We start from the raw sequence: 23,434 nt of genomic DNA, 5'->3' as shown, positions 1-23,434 counted from the left end.
TATCAAAAGCCCAGCTGCGCCGTTGTACTATCGGTCTTGTTTTAAGCACAATGGAACTATATCCAGCGCATTTCTTGCCCATAGAAACTGCTTTTGGCAAAAGCAACCCTCAAGACTTTATTACATTGAAAAAAAAACCCTAATAGCAGCAGCAGATAAAGTATTGAAAAAAAAAATTGTGCACTTTGTACTTCGGTCATCCTGGATTATGACCACCTTCTGTTTATCTCTTCCCACTCCTTTGAAAATAAAGATTTTTGAGCCCTCAATTTACACCAAAAAACAACTTATTGTACCTCTCGGATACAAGTACTACAAATAAGTCTTACAAAGTACGACTTTACAATACAGTTTAGAAAAACAAAAAAAGTTGGAAAAGCACTTTATTTTATCTTGACAATTCCAAGGGTTAAAAGAGCAGAGACAATTTTGCTTGTCAAGTGCAAAATATGTGTTCTTCAGCATCTTTGTCATAGACAAAGATGGTAGAATATAACCACAAATGCATTATCCCCAGCATGCTCCGATTGTTTATAAACAAGCTCAAGCTAGTTCAGAGATGAAGAAGCCCAAAGGCGTAGGTCAGTTGGACACTGCGGGAAGTTCTGGAGTGCTTCTTGAATCTGCAAGTCGTTCAACAAGAATCTCATGAGCTGGAACTCTCTCTGTCCACGTCCGGCTGCTCCCTCGACTGGCTGGATGAAGTTGAGCTGCTGGAGCCGCTCAAATGCCTGCCAAGCAGAAGCCACGGTGGTAGAACAAATATTGCAGCCTTCCACTCATGATTGCTCAATGATAAAGGGGTCACCGAGTATTTGCACCGAAAGGCTGCATGGCCTGCGGAAGGTTTATCATTTAACCCATTCGGGATAATCATGCAGGGACTATACTAGTAAACTCAATTCCTGCTCTTTACTCTATTCCATGCAAATGTGATATAGACGTACCACCCCGTATGAACCTTATTTTTATGCCTCCGCTGCCAGAGGCATTATATTTTCAGGTTGCCAGTCCATGATTATTTTACCACTTGTGAATCGCTGAAGGGACTTTTACCAGAGTTGGTACAAAGGTGTATTATGATGAAAACATGAACTCATTCGATCTTCGGGTAAAACGTCATGTGACCTTCAGCTGAAAGTATCAGATTTTTGTTACTGCAATAACTTGTAAACAACTGAAGGGATTTTGACCAACCTTTGCATAACTATGGACTAATACAAAGATGAAATGATTACATTTTGGTTGCAAAAGGTCAAAGGCCAATGGTAGAGTGCCCTTTAATTACCTCCGCCACCAAAGGTGGACGGAGGTTATGTTTTCACCCGTTTATTTTGTGGCAAGGATGAATTGATTAAATTTTGGTGAAGATCTGGATATTATAATTTAAGTGATTCTTCAGAATTGAGAGATAGGGCCAAAACAATATATAGCATGATATTCGAAAATGTGGATGGATTCAGACGGAACTTGGTGGATGAGTTGGGTAGGTGACAAGAACAAGCCGATTCGATTTTGGATAAGGTCCGAATCCATATCTAGCCTATCGGGAGACAAAACGTAAACTGTTCATCGTGATGGAGGTATGCTCTCTATTCCGAATGTCGTTCTAGTTTAGAATCTGTGCTACTGTAATGAAGTATGAACTGCTCAAGAGATTTCAACCATATTTGACAAAGGTATGGACTGGAATACAAAGATAAACTGAATCAATTTTAGTTTGAACAGCCTGAAGGTCATTTGCCCATTCAACATCATTTTGCAGACCATAACTCAGAAACGTCTGAAGTTCTCTTTCACGTATTTATTTTCACTTTCACACGCCCTTTCGTGACCTTTCATTTTTCATGCGACCTTTAATTGTGATCAAACGTAGCATTGGGTTGACGTTGACATCTAACGTGGGCGAAGGCACCCATGACGCATTCAAGTCAAATTACACTTTGTGCTGCCAAAATAACATGTGCAGTGCTTTCAGGAAGTATTCACACCGCTTGACTTTTTCACATTTTGTTGTTGAAGCCTGCATTCAAAATCGATTCATTTGATATATTTGTCACTGATCTACACATAATACCCCATCATGTCAAAGTGGAATTTGTTTTTAACATTTTCTTTTACAAATTAATTAAAAATGAAAAACTGAAATGTCTCAAGTCAATAAGTATTCAACCCGTTTCCTATATGACACTCCAAATGGAGCTCAGGTGCATCCAATTTCCTTTGATCATTCTTGAGATGTTTTTACAACTTTACTGGAGTCCACCTGGGGCCAACTCAATCAATTGGACATGATTCGGAGAAAGATCGGAGAAAGAAACACACCTTTCCATACAAGGTCCCACAGTTGACAGCTCGTGTCAGAGCAGGAACTCTACCATGAAGTCCAAGGAACTGTCCGTAGTATTCCGAGATGGAATTGTGAGGAGTCATATTTCTTGGGAAAGGTATGAAACAATTCCTAATGTTGAAAGTTCCTAAGAGCACAGTGCACCGTCATTAGGAAATAGAAATAATATAGAAATACCCAGACTCTTCCAAGAACCCAATGACCACTGACAGAACTACAGAGTTCCAGAGCAGAAATCGGAGAACATGCCAGAAGAACAGGTCTTTGCAGCACTTCACAAATATAGGCTTTGTGGGAGAGTCGTCAGATGGAAACCATTCGTGAGAAAAGGCACATGAAAGACTCCGAGTGAGGCAAAATATTCTGTGGTCTGACGAGATGAAAATTGAACTTTTTGGCCTGAATGCAAAGCACTACATCTGACAGAAACTGAGCACAGATCATCACCCATCTAACACCAACCCTACTGTTAAGCATAGTGGTGGCAGTATCATGCTATGGGGATGCTTTTCAGCAGCAGGGACTGGGAAACTTACAAGGATAGAGGGACCAATGAATGGAGCCAAATACAGGCAAATCCTTGAGGAGAACCTGCTTCAGTGCAAAAGACCTTAGACTGCGGTAAAGATTTGCATTCCAAGAGGACAATGACCACATTGTCGGTCACAAGCATACAACCAAATAATCACTGGAATGGCTTCGGAACAAGAACGTGAAAGTCCTTGAGTGGCCCAGCCAAAGCCCAGACTTAAATACCATTTAGAATCTGTGGAAAGACTTGAAGATTGCTGTTCACCGACGATCACTACAATGGCTCATTCTTCATAGGGAGGTGGAGGGGAGTAGATAAAAATCACATTTGGTGCAATTACATAAGACTAGCAGAAGTACCCGGCATTGCCGGGCGGGGGAGGGAGGGAAGGGGAGGGGAGGGGAACAGGGGGAGGGGAGGGGAACAGGGGGGAGGGGAGGAGAGGGGGGGGGAGGGGAACAGGGGGGAGGTGAGGAGAGGGGGGGGGAGAGGGAGGGGGAGGGGAGAGGGAGGGGGAGGGAGGGGGGGAGGGGAGGGCAGAAAGGAAGGGGTAGGGGGGAAGGGAGGGCAGAAAGGAAGGGGTAGGGGGGAAAGGGAGGGGCATGGGGGAAAGGGAGGGGGAGGGGCATGGGGAAAGGGAGGGGGAGGGGGAGAGGAGGGGAAAGGGGGAGTGGGGAAGGGGAGAGGGTAGGGTGGAGGGAGAAGGGAGTGGGAAGGGTAGGGGGAGGGGGAAGGGGGAAAGGGAGGGGGAGTGGGAGGGATGGGGAGGGGGAGTGGGAGGGAGGGGGAGGAGGGAGGGGGAGGGGTGGGGGAGGGGGAGGGGGAGGGGGAGGGGGAGGGGAGGGGGAGGGGGGGGAGGGAGGGGGAGGGGGGAGGGGAGGGGGAGGGGAGGGGAGGGGGAGGGGTGGGGAGGGGAATGGGGGAGGGGAGGGGGAGGGTAATGGGGGGAGGGGAGGGGAGGGTAATGGGGGGAGGGGAGGGGGAGGGTAATGGGGGGAGGGGAGGGGGAGGGGTGGGGAGGGGAATGGGGGGAGGGAGGAGGGGGAGGGGGAAGGGGGGGAGGGGGAGGGATGGAGGGGGAGAGGAGTGGGAGGATGGGGGGAGGGAGGAGTGGGAGGGTGGGGGGAGGAGTGGGAGGTGGGGGGGAGGGAGGAGTGGGAGGGTGGGGGGGAGGGAGCAGTGGAGGGTGGGGGGAGGGAGCAGTGGGAGGGTGGGGGGGAGGGAGGAGTGGGAGGGTGGGGGGGAGGGGAGGTGGGAGGGTGGGGGAGGGAGGAGTGGGAGGGTGGGGGGAGGGAGGAGTGGGAGGGTGGGGGGAGGGAGGAGTGGGGGGAGGGAGGAGTGGGAGGGTGGGGGGAGGGAGGAGTGGGAGGGTGGGGGGAGGGAGGAGTGGGAGGGTGGGGGGGAGGGAGGAGTGCAGGGTGGGGGAGGGAGGAGTGGGAGGGGTGGGGGAGGGAGGATTGGGAGGGTGGGGGAGGGAGGAGTGGGAGGTGAGGGGAGGGGAGGAGGGTGAGGGAGGGAGGAGTGGGAGGGTGGGGGAGGGAGGAGTGGGAGGGTGGGGGGAGGGAGGAGTGGGAGGGTGGGGGGAGGGGAGTGGGAGGGTGGGGGGGTGGGAGGGTGGGTGGGTGGGGGGAGGGAGGAGTGGGAGGGTGGGGGGGAGGGAGGAGTGGGAGGGTGGGGGGAGGGGGAGTGGGAGGGTGAGGGGTGGGTGGTGGGAGGGTGAGGGGAGGGGAGGAGGGGGAGGGAGGAGTGGGAGGGGGAGGTGCAGGGGGAGGGGGGAGGAGGGGGGAGGCGTGGGGGTGGGGGAGGGGGGTGGGGAAGGGGGTAGGGACAGAAAGGAAGGGTAGGGGGGAAGGGGTAGGGGGAAAGGGAGGAGCATGGGGGATAAGGGAGGGGGATGGGGAAGGGGTAGGGCAGGATGGGAGGGGGGAGGGGAGGGGGAGGGAGGGGAGGAGAAGGGAGGGATATAGATGGTTACTGGCAATTGATCACATCCAGAAATGATGTAATCCACACAATTTATGTACTTTACATAACGTTAATAGGAATACATGGCCGTGTAGATGGAAATACAGTTTGTTTGAAATAAATCACAAATATCAGATGAAAGTGAAAAAAAACCTAAGTGGTGTGAATGGCAATGTTCCTCGCTGAAATGTGAAAAAACTGAATTACGTGCGAACGCATAACTGTGAGATTATGGCGGCAAAGTTGGAACATCACGTGATCCTAGCAGAAGTACCCGGCATTGCCGGGTGGGGGAGGGGAGACCCGTACATTCCCAACCCGTACATTCGCCCTCTCGACTCAAGCTCGTATTCGATATGTATTCGAAATCGAAAGAGGAAAGGGGAAATCCATCGTATTCGAATTCGTAAACACGAAATATGAATTCAAATTTAATTCATATCGCACAAAATCGACACAAAACACGGTCGCATAAAGGTGAAAAACGCAATGGCTTTTCGCCCTGAATGACGTGTAACGTGTGACGGGATGGAACATCACGTGATCGCTCTGAGCGAATCCAGCGAGCTGCTCGCACTGGCTGAGATGCGCTGAGGTAAATATGAATAAAAAATATGGATCTCGTCAAATATGGTCTCAGCCATGTTCGTCCCAGGCTCAATGGCCATGTCTATGCCAAATATCAAGCACGTGAGCCTCTCCGTTTCGGAGTCTATCGGTAACATTACACGCACACGCACACGCACACACACACACACACACACACACACACACACACACACACACACACACACACACACTGTGTTTTATATATACACAAAGAATTAAGTTAAGCACCCCCCCCGTTTTTTTACAACCTCGCACATTACAAGTTTGTTGTCGTCAAAACAGTGTAATATACCCATGATATTGCTATATTTTCTGGAGAAGTGATATTATGGTCACATAAAAACATAACAATCATGCCGTTTTCAATATTGTATTCTGAATAATTTAAGGTGAAATTTTTGGGAATTTTAGGCATATTTTCACCTCAATTTAAGTATGAGCTATAGGTCCATCACGGACAGTGTGGATGACGTTTATGTTTTCTAACGTACAGTCATTGTTCTGAGAAGACCTCTAGCGATCACGACAGAAAATCACGACCACGTGGATGATAACACGTGCTGCACGAGCGATGGGCGTCACAGATGAGTGCACTCATCTGCATTTCATCAATGGATAATTGCTAATGTCATACCAATCATTATTTGATCTCACATACCTTAGAATATATGCCAATGTATACATATACACAAAGAATATATATTAGGGGGTGCTTAACTTAATTCTTTGTGTAGGGGTGCTTAACTTAATTCTTTGTGTATATATAGATTACTAATGTCCTTACAATTCACCTAAAAGTACAGTCTTTGTCCTATATGTGGTATACATTTTTTGTATACCCTGTCACGGCATGTGCAAAAGCTGGAACACAGAACATGGCAGGACATGATAGTGCATACTTTAACATGACAGAGGCTCGATAAATTTCATATTGAACCAAAATAAATTTCATTTGGGAGAATGACGCATTCCCCACCCTCTCATCTAAAGTGCTGAATACAAGAAAAAGATTGGCGTACCTTCATCACAACTGGTTTTTCAAAACTCAACACTGAAAATGACTTCCTTTGTATAAATTGTTGATAGTCTGAAAGTGAACAAGAAGTAAGTTAGAGACTATCAAATAATTGTTCCGATCTCGAGGTAAAATATAGGCAATGCTTTATTTTTCACCTGGGTGGGAGGGGCGGAGGGGAATACTTGAAAGCAAGAAAACAGGAAATGTAAACTCACCACTGTACACCATCTGGAAGTTAAACGGTGCGCCATTATAAATGTCATCAACATGTTTCGTGGCGATAATTAGGCACAGCTCCAACATCGAAACACCTGCATTGCGAGAACGGAACAACATGTCAAGCTAAATGGCAGTCGGAACAAATAACAGTCATAAACGGCACCTCGTGCCGAGACCGCAAGGCCGAGAAAAGCTTCGGTAAGAGATGGTGGACACAGTTTTAAACTGCCACATGACATCAGAGGCTAGATTATTAAAGCTGCATCAGCATATTATCAGAGGCTAGATTATTAAAGCTGCATCAGCATATTGTTTGCCATCAGAGTCTAACTTGTACGACATACAGTTTAACAAGTTAGAATGATTCAAACATCCTGATTCTGATGTAGCATACTCTGTTAGAGTGTCGGTGCCACCAAAGCAGTTTATTGGCAAGAGTTACGCTTGGTGGTTTGTCATTGCTTTCTCAGCAGGAGTTTGGGCAATAATTTGTAATTTGGTCATGGTGCCGGCGATAGCTCACCTACTATTCACGAAGGACACCATGGGATCTTTAACGTCCACCAACCAATGTCATCAGATGGGTCACCCCGTTTAATGTAACATTATGTAATTGCGAGCAATAATGAACCGATTGCGTCAATATAAAGTCGGAGCCATCAGATATACATGTTGCATATGCAGGTAGAAGTTGAGTTGGGGGAGGGGTGTATCATTGAGAAAAGAGGATTGGTTGGGGGAGTTGTAGGTACAAAAGGGAAAGTTTGGAAACGAGTGGAGAAGATCATTGTATTGCAGATGGTTGGTAGGGTGGGAGATCAATATCAAAATAGCACAATTTGCATACATATGTAAATAAAGCCCCCTATAGTATCCACACAAGTTACAATATGATTTCTAAATAATCAACAAATAAAAAAATTATTTTGACAACCTCGGAGCTTAACTCGATATCAGTGATCACAAAAAGCGATCGCCATGGGTAAGCTTTCCCCGATGCCCGCGATCCAATAATGACCATATTTTTTTGGGACCGCCATATGACCTTGACCTTCAACATTTAAAGAAACTGTAAATTAAGAAAATGTGTCCTCGATCTGTAATCTATCCATAAAGCTCAACATGAAAATCGGAGAAAAATTATTCAAGTTATGATCAAAAATGCTTTCTTTTACACAAGATCGAGGCTCGTGCAAGAGCTAACAGCAATCACAAAACCCCCCCCCCCCCCCCCCCCCCGACACAAAACATAAAATAAAGGGAGCGGGAGACAAGATGGGGAGAGAGGGAAGCACACAAGCACAGCAGCACAGAACAGACACATCGGGAGATCTGTGGGAGGGAGGGGGCTTGGGGGGAAGAGGCATGGAAAGGGGGGGGGAGAGGTATAAAATACATGTACCCTGCTAAGACTTCCAGGAAAGAAGTCGGCATTTCAAAAAAGTGGATCTGGGGTGAATTCACGGGGGTAGAAAAGATCAAGGTTTTGGATGGGGGAAGACAAGAGATGGTAGTGAACAGCTGTTTTAAAGACCTGGAGGGAGGAGTGAGATTGAAGAGGTTGAGGAAATTTGTTCCAGAGGCGGCAGTAAAGAGGAATGAAAGAGTGAAGGTGAGCAGAGTGTCTTGATTTTGGCAATTTCACCAGAAGATGGTTGCTGGCAGATCTTGTGCGACCTGCAGGAATATTTGAGGGACAGAGAACAGATAGAGCTGGGGGAGCTAGGCCAGATATGAGTCGGTAGAAGACAAAAAGACCACCTACCTGCCTGCAGTGAGTGAGTGGGTGGAAGACCCTCACAATCAGCTTCATCGCGGCAGATTCCAATGATTCTGAAAGCTTTGCTTTCAACAGCGTGAAGCCGAGCTAGGTGTGAGGCAGGAGCACCAGCCCAGAGGGGAGAGCAGTATTCCATTGAGCTGCGGATGAAAGCCTTGTATGTGGTGAGGAGCTCAGGTGTGCCAAGGAAGGACTTCGCACGACGAAGGGTGCCCAGTCGGCGACTGGCTTTGGAGGCGAGCTTGGAAATGTGGTTATCCCAGGAAAGATCATGGCAGATAGTGAGACCCAAAAGCTTGAGTGACAACTTCTTGGAGAGGATTGTTGAGAAAGTAGATGGAAGGGTTGTCCAGTCGTTCTTTTCGGAGAGACATAGTAAGAGTGTGAGATTTGTCAGGATAGAAAGACATGTTCCACTTGTTTGACCAGTTGTCCAGGTTTGCAGAGAGTGAGGAGGCTGCAGACTACCGATCTGAGGGATGAAGAATGGAGCGGCAGAGAGTGGAGTCATCAGCGAAGGGATAGAGAGGATTTTCCAGAGAGTCGGAGAGATCATTGATGAATACCAGAAAAAGCACGGGGCCCAGGAAACTGCCTTGGGGAACTCAAGCCTGAATAGGAAGGGGAGATGAGAGAAATCCATTCAGGGCCACACGTTGACTACGACCAGAAGGGAAGTCCGCAAGCCATCCGTGGAGATTTCCATGGATACGATAGGACCGTGGTTCTTAACCTGGGTTCGACCGAACCCCAGGGGTTCAGTGAGCCAGTCTCAGGGGTTCGGCGGAGGTCCTCCGAAACGCATTGCAATTTGTTTGTTTTTTTGTTTTTAGTTTTGTATTAATTTTGAATCTATGTGTAATTACGCTTTTATCTATAATTCCATTAATCTCTGTGTGTATGTGTGTGTGTATGTATGCGACAACGATTTCTCGACAACTACCGGTCCGATATACTTGAAACTTGCCAGGTATATTGCTGGGGACCCGAGGATGTGCCTTTTCAAGGTTTGAAATTAATCGGACAAGTACTTACCGAGCTATGGCGATTTAGCCGTTCGCCGTTCGCTTTGGCGTTGCGAATGGACCAAACCATTGCATGTAAATAGAGGGGGGGGGGTTCTGTGGTCGTTGCGAATGGACCAAACCATTCATGTAAATAGAGGGGGGGGATATAATTTTAGATATATATATAGTACGGGCATGCCCTAGTATTATTAATACTAGGGCATGCCCGTACGTGGGTGCAATGCCCGTACGTGGGTACGTGGGTACGTGGGTGCGAGTACGGTGACAATCCCCCCCCCCCCTCTATTTACATGAAATGGTTTGGTCCATGAAATGGTTTGGTCCATTCGCAAAGCCAAAGCGAACGGCTTGCGAGTACGGTGACAATCCCCCCCCTCTATTTACATGAAATGGTTTGGTCCAAAGCGAACGGCTTGCGAGTACGGTGACAATCCCCCCCCCCTCTATTTACATGAAATGGTTTGGTCCAAAGCGAACGGCTTGCGGAGTTTGGTAAAGAAATCGCCATAGCTCGGTAACTACTTGTCCGATTAATATGAAACCTTGAAAAGGCACATCCTCGGGTCCCCAGCAATATACCTGGCAAGTTTCAAGTATATCGGACCCGTGGTTGTCGAGAAACAGCGGTCACAGACAAACATACAAACATACAAACATACAAACATACAAACATACACACAGAGATTACTGGAATTATAGATAGATTATTATTATTTTGCTATGTACAGTGACGTGAAAAAGTAAGTACACCCCATGTAAAGTTTTGACTTTTTCAACATATTTCAACATACAGCTATTTGATCTTCATTTCAACAATATTGATAGATAAAGGTGATATAATATAACAAATATCATGAAACATTTACATTTTGTAGTCCATTGTATAATTTAAATAAACATAAATGCAAATTTCGCATGTGGAAAAAGTAAGTACACCCTTGGCTCTAATTGGTGGTATTGCCCCCTTTGGCAGAAACAACCTCAAGTAGGCGTTTCTTATAACTGTCTACCAGTCTCTGACATCGACTGGGAGAAATTTTTGCTCACTCCTCCATGCAGAATTCTTTCAGCTGTGCGATGTTTGAGGGGTTTCTTGCATGCACAGCTCGTTTCAAATCCCACCACAACATCTCGATGGGATTTAGATCCGGGCTTTGACTTAGCCATTCCAGAACCCTCCATTTCTTTCTTTTCAGCCATTCCTTGGTGGATTTACTGGTATGTTTAGGGTCATTGTCATGTTGCAAGGTCCACCTTCGGTTGAGTTTCAACTTTCCGACAGATGGCCTCACATTATCCTCAAGCACCCTCTGGTACAATGAAGAATTCATAGTGGATTCTATGATGGTGAGCTGCCCAGGCCCTGATGCAGCAAAGCTGCCCCAAACCATAATATTTCCATCACCATGCTTTACTGTTGGTATCAGGTTCTTGTGGTCAAAAGCTGTCTTTGGTTTTCGCCAAACATGTCTTCTGGTACTGTGGCCAAATGGCTCTACCTTTGACTCATCTGTCCAGAGCACATTGTTAGGGGAAGTGCTGGTGTTTGCCTAGGTGTTCATTTGCAAACTTTAGTCTTTCCCTGATGTTCTTTCTGGACAGCAAAAGTTTCCTCCTGGCACACCTCCCATGTCGATCAAATTTGTGCAGCCTCTTTCTAATGGTGGACTCGTGCACTTTGACATCAACAGTGGCAAGAGCTACCTGTAGGTCCCGTGATGACATTCTGGGGTTCTTAGAGACTTATTTCAGCATCTTGCGGTCTGCTCTCGGGCTGAACTTGCTGGGGCGGCCTGGCCTGAACAAGTTGGCAGTTGTTTGGAATCTTCTCCACTTGTAGATGATCTTCCGGACAGTCGAATGATTGATTTCAAATTGTTTGGAGATCTTTTTAAATCCCTTCCCAGACTCGTAGGCATCTATAACCTTCTTTCTGAAGGCCTCAGAGAGCTCTTTTGATCTACGCATGGTGACGCCACACACTTCAACAACAAAGAGCAAACCAAACTAAATGTCTGAGGTTTAAATGAGACAGGTTCCTCGAAGATCCTCTCTAACGATGTTCTAATCATTTGCACCTGAGCTGGTGCACCTGATTCTCATTTTAGGTATTTGAAGTAGTGATAAATGTAGGGGTGTACTTACTTTTTCCACATGCGAAATTTGCATTTATGTTTATTTAAATTATACAATGGACTACAAAATGTAAATGTTTCATGATATTTGTTATATTATATCACCTTTATCTATCAATATTGTTGAAATGAAGATCAAATAGCTGTATGTTGAAATAGTCAAAACTTTACATGGGGTGTACTTACTTTTTCACGTGACTGTATGTTACGAACGAATGGAAATGTTATTTGTAATTATGTTCCCATCCCATTCATGGTTTCTCTGGTCTGTGTTTAAGATAAGTTGTTTCACACTGACTGTCGTAAGTTGAATCAATGAGCAACTTGCTAATTATTCTGTTGATGGTGCTTACTTGCTTACTTACTTACTGGATTTTGGACTTTGCAAGTGTTCGGAAATTCCAGTGAATAGCCTCGATTAGCTTGCCGTGTGCCGTGCGTCATTGGTCACGCCTTACTTTGGAGTTACTGATTAATTGAAAAGGAAGTTGGAAATGTTTGTGGATATGCAGGGCGGGTTCAGAGTTATATTAAAGTCAAAAATGGATGGTGATTATAAAATATGATTGAATTACTCAGAAACTTAGGTGGAGGTGATAACTCCTTTGGTCGCAATTCAAAACTAACAATTCGCAGTTTTCTATGTAATATTATAATGGGGTTTGAGGTGACATAGAGTTGTGTAGATAATAAATCCCGTCATCGTAACTATAAGTTATGTTTTCTTCGTTAAAATTTCTCAGTTTTCAGAGGGGTAGATTATATTGTTGCGGTTTTGAGTTTTGTACAATAAAGGTTAAATTTTCCCCTCAGCTAGTCACATTACAACATGTAGCCTCGCGATAGTGCAGTTATCTCTTAGTATTTGTGAGCATAGTCCTTTTCCTGTGTTAGTTTTGCATTGAGTAGAATAATGAGAGTTAGGTCCTTTTCATTGCTTCATTGCCTTATGCCACCTCCATTGCCTCCTTATGCTGCCTTTGGCTTTTTGGCATGAATTAACACGAGGCAGGCCTTGCAAATCGAGCAGGGACCGAATGAGGGCGGCGGAGAGGCTGATGGTAAGCGAGAGCCGCCAATCAGGGCTCAAAGGGAGTGGCTGGGGCGCGGCGTCACAGGGTGTGGTTGGAACATTCGAGAGGGCTCAGGGCGTGGCAATAAAACCCGTTGCGCGAAGCCCCCACCAGCAGTTCGGGCAGCCAGCAGTTCGGTGAGTTATGAGGAGTCGAGTGGAAAAGGTGCGCTTGTGAGTTCTGTTGAGAGTTAGAGCAGTTCGGGGTGAAGAGTCCTTCTGTGGAGAGGTGAGCTTGCAGTTCTGCGAAGGGAGGCGCTTGACTGAGTATTGATGAGAGTTACGAGTTCGGAGAAAAGACGCGCATGAACTAAGTATAAGAGCTCGTACCAAAGTGACGCTCAGTTGAGCTTGAGGCCGAGCCTCGATTGGGTTACGCGAGTGATAGCGCGCCGGTAACTCAACGCGCTGCAGAAAGCCGCCGAGAGACGCATACATTCCCTCCCGCCTTCCTGCCTCATCTGCCCCTTTGTTCGAGAGACGCGCTTCGAGGATCCTTTCCACCGCCTGTTTGCCTTCATCGCGGGACGTGCTGTGATCGTGGAGAGCCACGCCGGACGACGCCGTTCCTGGACGACCAAGGCAGCGCGTGACCATCTTGCCTGCATTTCCCCTTTGTGAGTGTGATCGGGCCTGTGTCTGGGTCAATATGAGACTGCTTAGGTTCTGCTCTGTGTCTGCTTTCTACCGACTTGTACATATAAGTGTAAATAATAATTAGACCTGTTATTTCTTTATTCGACCGTTTCGTCCCTTCCATCATTGACTACGCGTGGTACGAATAGAACCGCTCGAATCGGGTTCCAATATTAACGGTAACTACATGGACCACGTGGTACGCAATCTGCTCGGTGTACCCAAATTACACGTGGCTCGTGCGAGGCTTGGTTCCCCGCTTCCGTGGCGGTGCAGGTATTTAGGTACGTGCGAGACTTGTCCCGAAACCCTACCTTGCACTTGCCCGGAAGGGGCGTTTCAAGTCTCGGTTACGCCGGCCCAGAAAGAACAAGGGGCTTAATTTCCCCTTGGTAAGGGTAGGAAGGGCGGCAGAAAACCGTAACGATATTTAAGCATGTTCTTTTTTTAATTTTTGTCATATAATTATTTTCCCGAACTCAATTAAGATCAGTTTGTTTGTTTTTTTGCAGTATGTCGAGCAAAAAAAGGAAGTGGTCGGAGGATTACATGCGGTACGGGTTCACGTGTTTGACGGAACGGGAAGTTCTCAGTGCGTCAGCGTCCTCAGTGCATGCTTTGCAATGTCAAGTTGAGCAAATCCAGCCTAGCACCAGCAAAACTACGGGAACACTTCAAAAACTGCACGGCGAGGGGCAGTACAAAGACGCAACGCTGGATGAATTCAAATTGAAGAGAGTCCGATTCGACGCAAGTGCGACCTTGCCCACTCTCGGCTTCGTTACAATTGACAAACCGATCCTCACCGCGTCGTATGAAGTTGCGTACCTGATCGCAAAGCAGGGCAAACCGCACACTGTTGGCGAGACACTCATCAAACCGGCCGCGTTGAAGATGGCCAACATCATGCTGGGAAAAGCTGTTGAAAACAAGTTGTCTCTCGTTCCACTCTCAAATGACACCATCAGATGCAGATTCGATGACATGAGCGACGACATCCTCGCCCAGGTAGTTGCAGATTTAGTCGCGAGCCCGACGAAATTCAGCCTTCAACTTGACGAGACCACCGCCATTTCGAATTTCAGGCAGTTCATCTTATTTGTGCATTATGTCAAAGAAGACGAGATCAAGGAAGACTATCTGTTCTGCAAGCCTCTCACAACAACGACGAAGGCAGCCGATGTGAAGAAGCTTGTGGACGACTTCTTCAGAAGCAACGGCCTCTCGTCGAACTTGGTGTCTGCAATTTGCTTGGACGGAGCCCCAGCCATGCTGGGATGCAACTCCGGTTTTGGAGCGCTGGTGAAGGCCGATGCACCACACATCGTCACGCACTGCGTCCTGCACAGACACGCGCTGGCATCAAACACCCTGCCTCCAAAACTGGCCAATGTTCTGAAAATCGTCGTTGAAACTGTGAATTACGTGTGAAGCCGTGCTCTGAATCATCGCATCTTCAAAGAGCTGTACAATGAAATCGGCTCTGAATTCGAAGTCCTTCTCTACCACTCTAACGTTTGTTGGTTATCATGAGAGAAGGTAGTGAGCCGTGTTTTTGCCTTGCGTGTGGAATTAGCCCTGTTTTTGCGAGAACACCAGCATTGCCATGCAACGCACTTCCAAGAGTCAGAATTCATCCTCACCTTGGCGTACTTGGCTGACATCTTCGACGCACTCGATCATCTCAATTGCCAGATGCAGGGCGGTGGAGTGAATGTCATCGAATCTGAAGAAAAGCCGAGCGCTTTCCGAAAGAGGTTACCGTTGTGGAGGCGGCGAACAGAGAACAACAACTTCGCGAACTTTTCACTGCTGGACGAGTGCGTGAGCGGGATCGAAGATGAGTCTGAAGTTGGAGGAACTGCTGTACCGGGGGAGCTGAAGCAAGCGATTGCCACGCACTTGGATGAGCTGGGAAAGTCATTCGACGGCTACTTCCCCGACCAAGAGCAATACTCAGCATGGGTGCGGCAGCCGTTTACTTTCGACGTTGCAACGGCAGATGTCAACGACCAATACCTCGACGACCTCATCGAACTTCAGCAGAGCCAGACTCAACAATAACTCTTCGGCACAACAACGCTCTCAACGTTTTGGTGCCGCCAAATGGAAGGGTATCCTCACATCGCTAAAATTGCCCTTGAGATCCTCACGCCGTTCGTTTCAACGTATCTCTGCGAGCATGCGTTTTCGAAACTGGTGGACATTAAAACAAAGAAAAGGAGCAGGTTTGCATGCGAAAATGATTTGAGGGTGGCCCTTGCCAAAACAGAACCACGCATTTCCCAGATCGCCTCCCGAAAAGAAGAACAGAAAACACATAAAGATGTAATTCTTCTTAATTTTTTGGTCAAATTTGAGGGGTTCCGCGAGTGTTCGGTGGGTTTCGTTAGGGTTCGGCGCCTTTAAAAAGGTTAAGAACCACTGCCATAGGAGGAGAGTTTGGTGAGCAGAGCGGGGTGCCAGACCGTATCGAAGGCACGTGATGTCAAGGGAGACAGCTTTGATTTCCTGTTTGGCATTGAGGACCTCCATCCATTGTTGAGAAAGCAGAAGCAGCATGTCCAGAGTAGAGTGACCTGGTCTGAAACCACATTGATGATCACAGTTCAAGCCAATGGAGAAGACGAAGGATTTGATATCCAAAGTAATGATGGATTCAATGACTTTGCTGATAATTGGGAGCAGGCTGATTGGTCTGTAGTTGCAAGGATCTGTTTTTGCACGTTTTTGTGCAAAGCAGTGATGGTAGCTGATTTCCAAACTGATGGCAGATGACCTTGAGCAAAAGAGAGGGTGAAGAGAATAGAGAGAAGGTGTGAAAGAGCAGCAGAGCAGGATTTTAGGACCCGTGGGCTGATGCCGTCTGGTCCAGTTGCAGAATCAGTTGAGGTTTGACAGAAACTTCTCCACCTTGTCAGGAGAGAAGGAGACAGAGTCCAGGGGCAGTTGGATTCGACTGGGTAAGGTGGGTACAGAGAGAGACGGGTTTGGGACACAAGATTTTGAGGCAAACACAGAGTTGAGGCATTCGGCTGTGACATGTGCGGTGTCAACTGTGTAGCCATTTGAGGTAAGGGAGGGGATGGAGGGGGAACAAACATCAGAAACAGATTTGACCAGATGCCACCAGGATTTGGAAGAAGGAGACAGGTTTGAGAGTTCAGTCTTGAGAGTAGAGAGATATTGTTTCCTGGCTCTCCTGAGGGTAGACACACACTTGTTCCGAGCTTGGTGGAAGGTACTGAGATTGCCTTCATTTGGATTAGCCTTCCAAGAGGCAAAGGCAAGTTGTTTCAGGGCAACTGCCTCACCACAAGATTCAGTGTACCATGGACGGGAGGAAGGGTATGACCACTGAAGACGAGATGGGATAAATCTGTGCATGAGAGAGAGCAGTTTGCTTTGGAAGAATTCCCAGGAAGAGTTGATGTCAGAGGTTGTAGAGATGAGAGACCAGTCCAGATGATTGATGGCTGCTTGAAGACCGTGCCAGTCGGCCTGAGTGAAATTCCAGACTCGTCGGCGCTGAGGAGGCTCTCTGAGAATGGTCAGAGAGATATCCACCTTAACAAGTACATGATCAGAAGAAGCGATTGGAGCAGAAGAAGAGCAGCAGACATTTGCAGGGAAGTTTGTCATAACCAAGTCTAGAAGAGAAGATGCTCCGTTGACTGAGATCTGGATCGGGAAATTGACAGATTGTGTCGGTCCCAGTGAGTGCAGAAGTCCTTTGCTGAGATGCCATGGCTAGTTAGAGAGGTACCCACACCCAGCCAGCTGGCATGATGACAGTTGAAGTCGCCACATATGAGGAAGTGAGAGTTGGGATGAGTTGATAGAGGTTGGTCCATGTTGTCAGACAGCGAAATGTAAATGGAGTCATCACTGTTTGGAGGACGGTACAACACACATATGAACAAAAGGTGGGAGCGAAGAGGAAGCCGTAGCCAGAGGTACTCCTGGGGGTGGGGTGGAGAGAGAGTAGTGTAAGGAGAGTGAGGAAGAGTTTTTGATGAAGATAGCAACTCCACCACCAGGACGAGGCTCAGGTCTATCATACCGGAGGATGGAGTAACCAGGAAGAGATATTAAGGAATCAGAGACATCTTGAAGGAGGAAAGTTTCTGTTTAGCATATTACGTCTGGTTTGTCAGAAGCAACCTGAATGGAGAGATCAATCAGGTTTGAGATAAGGCCCCAGATGTTTGAGGTCCATACCGTCAAGGAAGAGGGAGGGGGAGCATTGGGTGCAAGACAGGGGAGGGGAGGGGTAGGGTAAGATGAAGGGTGAGAGCGGGAGGTAGGGAGAGCTGTTGATAGTGTGTCAGAGATTGCAAAAGAGTGAGGAGAAAGGGAAGGATGAAGAAGGCAAAAGGTTTGATGGTGATGGGATGAGGCACAGTGAGGGGTTGTTTGAGGGGGAGTAGAGCAAAGTACAAGGTTGGAGAAGGTGGAGGTATGTGATGGAAGGGAGGCGAAGTGAGGAGGCAGCTTTGAGGAGGAGGGGGGAGAATTGGAGAAAGATGGTAGGGGGGCAGGGAAGTTTGAAGGGGAGGGGTTGGGGGTAGTTTTGATGGGGAGTGGTGAGGGAGGAGTTTTGAAGGAGAGGGGAGAGAGGGGAGGGGCAAGGGGGGAGATTTGGAGGGGAGGGGCAAGGGGGGAGAATTGAAAGGGAGGGGAAAAGAGGGAGATTTGGAGGGAAGGGGTGAGGGGGGAGAATTGAAAGGGAGGGGTGAGGAGGGAGTTTAGATGGGGAGGTGTGAGGGGGGAGTTTAGAAAGTGAATGATTAATGAAAAACGAACATTTATTACAAACTGGGTTTATTGTGATTTTCAAGTCAGAGATCCTTCTTAAAATGATAGAGGGGTGGAATGAAGGTGAGTTTAGAGAATGTAGGGAGGAGGAATTGTAATAGATTGAATTTTTTTTTTGGATTGGAATGAATTGAAGAGGAAATTGAAAAAAGCCTTTTAAATAGGAAGAAAAACAGCGTCTTGTAATTGTTACATATTTATGTGAATGTATGTGAATTACCATTCAGGTCTTTGCTTATCCATGCGTAGTAGATTAAGGGTTGTTGTGGTTGGAGGGTCAGGAGCCCTTCTGAAAAAGTGTCCGGAAACGGAAGTGACCGGAAACGGAAGAGAAAAAGACACGAGGAAGAAAAGCGAGGAGGATTCTTCTTCCTCGCCCCGCTCCGACGAAAGGTGGGATCGACCTTGCGCTGCGTGGAAAAGCGGCGTTCCGAAGCCCGTCTGGCGAGAGGAGTTACCGGGATGTGTACCTACCCGGTGGAGACGTCAAGTTGACGTGGGGCCGTGCATCGACCCCGCGTCTGGCACCGTTCGCGGCACCGTCTAAACAGACGCGTACGGGTCGCACGTTGGGGCCTAACACGCCTTGCAAGCGGCGTGGGGCTTTTAGCTTGCTTTACCGTACCCGCTTCGCGTGGCCACGAGGGGCTGCAGCCGCGGTGCCTGGTACGATACCTGCCCGGTGGAAACACGTCCACCCGGGGTTCGTTCAACCGCCCGAGTGCGGCGACGCCGACCAGCATCTTGGTCAGGAGGGGCCCAGAGACATTGTGAGGGGCAGAGACCAAAAGGGGGTCGTGAGTACAGAAGTGGACACACCTATATAAGATGGCCATCTTAATCATATAGGGAATTGATTGTGGATTGGGAATTGTTGATGGTTGTTTGTTGTTGATTGCTCGGGGAATATATCCGTGATTGTATCCTTGAAATTGTATGATATCCTTACCCTGGAAATATATCATTGAACATCAGTTTCTCTTGGGTGGAATTCATAGGGATTGCGTTGCGAAAGAGCATAGATAATACTACTTTCTGGCGACGATCCTCTCACGGTCCGGGGGTCACCGAGACCAGGTAGTCACCGAGGGGACCACGTAACAGAATTGGGGGCCCGTCCGGGATCTAAAAGTGTATTTGTATAAAATAATAAAATAATATTTTTATTAATTAAAATTTATTAATTAAGTATTAATTGGTAAATTTTTGGGGAAATTGGGGTAAAGTCTTGGGTGAAGGTTAGCAGGTGTTAACGATAGTCACCATGGCGTTTGTGGCACAGAACTTTGCGGTAACACCGAGTGAGGCACAGTTCCGAGCGTTACTAAAGTCGGACCTCTTGAAATTGGCCAAACATTTTAACTTGGAGGTCCGAACTAATTTGAGGAAGGCAGAGTTGCAGGCCACGGTGATACAATCTATGGTGGGATTAGGAACATGGGACGAGTTAGCCTGGGAGTGGCTACCCGAAGAACCAGAAGACGTGGAGCTCCGGAAACTGGAGTTGCAATTACGGAGCCAGGAACGGATCAAAGAAGAAGAAAGGAAAGCAGAAAAGGAAAGAGCAGAAGAAGAAAGGAAAGCAGAAGAGAGGAGAGAAGAGAAACAAGCAGAGGAAAGGAGAGTGGAACGAGAACTCCAGGAAAGGTTAAAAGAAGAAGAAAGGAAAGCAGAAGAGAGGAGAGAAGAGAAACAAGCAGAGGAAAGGAGAGTGGAACGAGAACTCCAGGAAAGGTTAGCAGAAGAAGAAAGGAAAGCAGAAAAGGAAAGAGCAGAAGAAGAAAGGAAAGCAGAAAAGGAAAGATCAGAAGAGGAAAGGAAAGCAGAAGAGAGGAGAGAAGAGAAGCAAGCAGAGGAAAGGAGAGTGGAACGAGAACTCCAGGAAAGGTTAGAAGGGAGAAAAGCAGAGGAGAGGAGAGCTGCAAGGGACCTCGAAGCAGAGGAGAGAAAAGCGGAAAGGGAATTAAAGGAACGTGACATGGAGCTTCAGCAAGAAATCAAATTCAAGGAGCTGGAGTTAATGAGAGAACGGGGAGAGGCACCACCCTTGCTGACGGGGTCGACACCTAACCAGAAAACCTGGGATGTGGGCAGACATGTGAGGCTGGTTCCACCGTTCAGTGAAAAGGAAGTCGCGAAATTTTTTCCACACTTTGAGAAAGTGGCTCGACAATTAAACTGGCCGGAGGAGGCCTGGACCATACTCGTGCAAAGTGTGCTGGTGGGGAAAGCTCAGGAAATTTATTCGGCGCTACCAATGGACCAATGTGCAGATTATGAGGTACTGAAGAAGCACATCCTCAAAGCCTATGAGTTGGTTCCGGAAGCTTACAGGCAAAAATTCAGGAATGCCAGGAAGAGGGAGAGTGAGACCCATGTGGAGTTTGCCAGAGTGAAAGAAAACATGTTTGATCGGTGGTGAGTCAAAAGGAGTCGGGAAAGACTTCGAAACATTGCGGGACTTGATCCTGGTGGAGGAATTCCAGCAGTGTGTCCACGAGGACATCAAAGTGTACCTGCAGGAAAAGAAAGTACCAAAGTTGTGGGACGCAGCCACCATGGCAGATGATTATGCCTTAACCCACCGAATAGGGGTCCACAAACCTAACTCCTCGCCTAGACTTCAGCAGGGGAGTTATGGAACACCCGGTGCGGAGAACGACCTTATATGGCGGCGGCCTCGAGATGATTATGGGGACAACTATGATACCCCACCTGTTCGAAATCAGAGGGATGCGGGCCCAAGACAAACTTATAGTTCGGGGGGCCCGAGGCAGACCACGAGTTTTTCCTCCGGGCCTACTTGCGCTTTTTGCAAGAAACCTGGACACTTGATGTCCAGTTGCTACCGCATGAAAAGGGAAGACCCAGAGCGGAGTCCGACTATTACGACTCCAAATGCAATGGCCATTGTGAGAAATCGCCATCAAAAGGGTTACCAACCATTTATTTCAGAGGGGTTTGTGTCACGGGATGGAGCCTCGACTAACCGGAAACCGGTTAGGATATTGAGGGACACAGGGGCACATCAATCTTTAATGCTTGAAGGCATTTTGCCATGGTCCGAGGAGACGGCAACGGGGGATAGTGTTCGTTTACAGGGGATCGGGGGCGGGGTTAGTGCTCCCCTTCATGTCAACCATTTGGAGTCCGATTTGGTGTCAGGACCGGTCACCGTCGGTTTACAAGCCACGCTTCCTGTAGACGTAGAGGGTGTATCTGTGGTTATCGGGAATGATTTGGCCGGGGGTCAAGTTTATGGTAACCTGAGGGTTGGTAAAGAGCCCAGCAGGGAAAATAACACCACACCAGCTCGGGATGGCGACAAAAGTGCCAAGTTATTTGTAGGGGGACTGAACTTCAAAACAGAGGAAGAAGTTCTGACCTCTGTCTTCAACAGATATGGGCCGCTGGTGGAAGTGCGGTTGGTAAGAGACTGGGAAACGCAACAGTCAAGAGGGTTCGGCTTTGTCACGTTTGCCAGCACAAAAGACGCCAGAGAGGCAGAGAAGAATTGGAATGGCAAGGATTTGGAGGGTCGGACCATAACAGTAGGGAAGGCATTTCGTAGGCGTCGAGAGGTCTACAGGAGAGGACAACTGGGCGGTAGTTTTGGTGGTGGCCGCAATCAATATTATTATGGAGGCTCCCTGAGTTACGGCCGCTCCCGAAGGAAGGATTGGCAAAGTAGTGGCCGAGAAGGAGACCGCTATTCATGGGACTACAGGGACAAGTGGTCCCACCCTAATTATTAGGGAAGTTCTGAGAAGTTGAAGCACTGAATGCGGCGGAGCCGCCGAGCCAAGATTCCTACACGGATTAACCGTGAACGCCGTTCCTAAAGGCGTCCATGTAGTGAACTTTCATGCACGGACTAACCGTGAACTCCACGTTCCTCAAGGCGCCCATGTAGAGAACTTTCCTGCACGGACTAACCGTGAACTCCACGTTCCTAAAGGCATCCATGTAGTGAATACTCGGCTTGGCCTCCCGGAAAAAAGTGCTATCGAGTGGCTTAACTTTGGATCTTTGATCAACCCCTTAACCTTCATTCACAAGAAACTGACGGTCAAAGTCAGAGGGTCATGAGATGGAGTTTGATTTGGCAGGGACAATGTCGTTGCTGGTGCTTAGTCCAGAGTGAGTAATCTGGAGGGGTTGTGGTGAAATTTTGGTTGCTTTATTTTTAAGTGATAACTGTGCCCGGGGGGAACTGATAAGGTGGGGGGGTTGAGTTATTTGGTTTGTTTCTCCAAATTGGCCGGCAAAGAAAGTTTTCGCTGGGTTCAAACTTTCTTTCTTGAAGGGGGGGAGTGTTACATATTTATGTGAATGTATGTGAATTACCATTCAGGTCTTTGCTTATCCATGCGTAGTAGATTAAGGGTTGTTGTGGTTGGAGGGTCAGGAGCCCTTCTGAAAAAGTGTCCGGAAACGGAAGTGACCGGAAACGGAAGAGAAAAAGACACGAGGAAGAAAAGCGAGGAGGATTCTTCTTCCTCGCCCCGCTCCGACGAAAGGTGGGATCGACCTTGCGCTGCGTGGAAAAGCGGCGTTCCGAAGCCCGTCTGGCGAGAGGAGTTACCGGGACGTGTACCTACCCGGTGGAGACGTCAAGTTGACGTGGGGCCGTGCATCGACCCCGCGTCTGGCACCGTTCGCGGCACCGTCTAAACAGACGCGTACGGGTCGCACGTTGGGGCCTAACACGCCTTGCAAGCGGCGTGGGGCTTTTGGCTTGCTTTACCGTACCCGCTTCGCGTGGCCACGAGGGGCTGCAGCCGCGGTGCCTGGTACGATACCTGCCCGGTGGAAACACGTCCACCCGGGGTTCGTTCAACCGCCCGAGTGCGGCAACGCCGACCAGCATCTTGGTCAGGAGGGGCCCAGAGACATTGTGAGGGGCAGAGACCAAAAGGGGGTCGTGAGTACAGAAGTGGACACACCTATATAAGATGGCCATCTTAATCATATAGGGAATTGATTGTGGATTGGGAATTGTTGATGGTTGTTTGTTGTTGATTGCTCGGGGAATATATCCGTGATTGTATCCTTGAAATTGTATGATATCCTTACCCTGGAAATATATCATTGAACATCAGTTTCTCTTGGGTGGAATTCATAGGGATTGCGTTGCGAAAGCGCATAGATAATACTACTTTCTGGCGACGGTCCTCTCACGGTCCGGGGGTCACCGAGACCAGGTAGTCACCGAGGGGACCACGTAACATAATAAACCACTGAATAAAACACTGCAGGGGAAAGTTTAAAC

At 47.9% G+C, this 23,434-nt stretch overlaps 1 protein-coding gene across 1 annotated transcript in view; it reads right to left on the bottom strand.

The window, feature by feature from the left end:
• Positions 1-366: 366 nt before the first annotated feature.
• Positions 367-23,434, bottom strand: part of ORC4 (origin recognition complex subunit 4) — a 39,536-nt gene continuing 16,468 nt past the window's right edge. The window contains 3 exon segments of the mRNA XM_078782390.1: positions 367-731; positions 6,476-6,543; positions 6,690-6,785. Of these exon segments, the coding sequence (XP_078638516.1) occupies positions 549-731; positions 6,476-6,543; positions 6,690-6,785 (347 nt within the window). The 3' untranslated portion in view covers positions 367-548.

Source organism: Myxine glutinosa, chromosome 7, assembly GCF_964187855.1.
Source record: "Myxine glutinosa chromosome 7, kmMyxGlut1.1, whole genome shotgun sequence".
Lineage (NCBI taxonomy): Eukaryota > Metazoa > Chordata > Myxini > Myxiniformes > Myxinidae > Myxine > Myxine glutinosa.
Note: the sequence above shows the minus strand (reverse complement) of the source record. Positions and strands in the feature narration are given on the sequence as shown.